General features: G+C 25.7%; 1 protein-coding gene across 3 annotated transcripts in view; it reads left to right on the forward strand.

Moving 5' to 3' along the window:
• The window catches only part of MTA1-like (metastasis associated 1-like), a 71,801-nt gene that overhangs the window by 32,487 nt on the left and 38,539 nt on the right, over positions 1-775 (forward strand). For all 3 annotated transcript variants that reach the window (XM_014423316.3, XM_014423317.2, XM_067053727.1), the window contains exon 11: positions 26-142. In XM_014423316.3, the coding sequence (XP_014278802.1) occupies positions 26-142 (117 nt within the window). The remainder of the gene's footprint in view (positions 1-25; positions 143-775) is intronic.

Below are 775 nucleotides of genomic sequence, written 5' to 3' on the forward strand. Positions count from 1 at the left end.
TTTGTTAGATATATGATTTTTTCAGGTTCTACTTCATCTCAATGGTACTCTTGGGGTCCTTCACATATGCAGTGTAAATTATGCCATGGATGTTGGTGCTATTGGAAGAAATATGGTGGATTGAAAATGCCATCCAAACTAAGTTAGTTTTATTTTTCATATTAATCTATAGTAGAGTTCTGCTAATCTAGAGTTAATAGTACCAGACCTAATCCAGATTAAAAGAAATTTCCTATAAAATGCTCATGATAAATGTGTTCCCAATGTTGTTGTATATCTGATAAATACTACCTTTTTTTCACCTTAATTTTATTTTTAGATTTACATTATATACATATATGTAGATCTAAGTTTTTGCCTGATGAAGTGATGTTGGTTCAACATAACAGAAAAATGTTTCTGATTAAAGTTAAAAATTTATTTATTTTACACTTTCACATAACAAACTACATTTGTTTTTTATAATGTAAATATTAAGTTTTTTTAAAAACGAAATCAACTTAAGTTTGAAGATGACTAATATAAAATAATGTACTCCATATTTTGAAAACAAGAGTAATTTTTTTAGCCTCATTGGAAAAATTCTGTAATTTTTTTTTGCTTTAATAAAGTCTGACTTTGCTGTGCCGTATCATCTCATTGCTAAATTTGATTTTTTGTTTACTATGTTTTAATTAATTTTTTATCAAGCCTAATTCAGATTAGTGGGACTCTGATATATTTGAAATGATTTATTTTAATTTTAATGTGAATAATACTGTTTTCATCTAATATA

The sequence above is a fragment of the Halyomorpha halys genome, unplaced genomic scaffold (assembly GCF_000696795.3).
Source record: "Halyomorpha halys isolate HHAL.00 unplaced genomic scaffold, Hhal_1.1 Scaffold415.1, whole genome shotgun sequence".
Classification (NCBI taxonomy): Eukaryota; Metazoa; Arthropoda; class Insecta; order Hemiptera; family Pentatomidae; genus Halyomorpha; species Halyomorpha halys.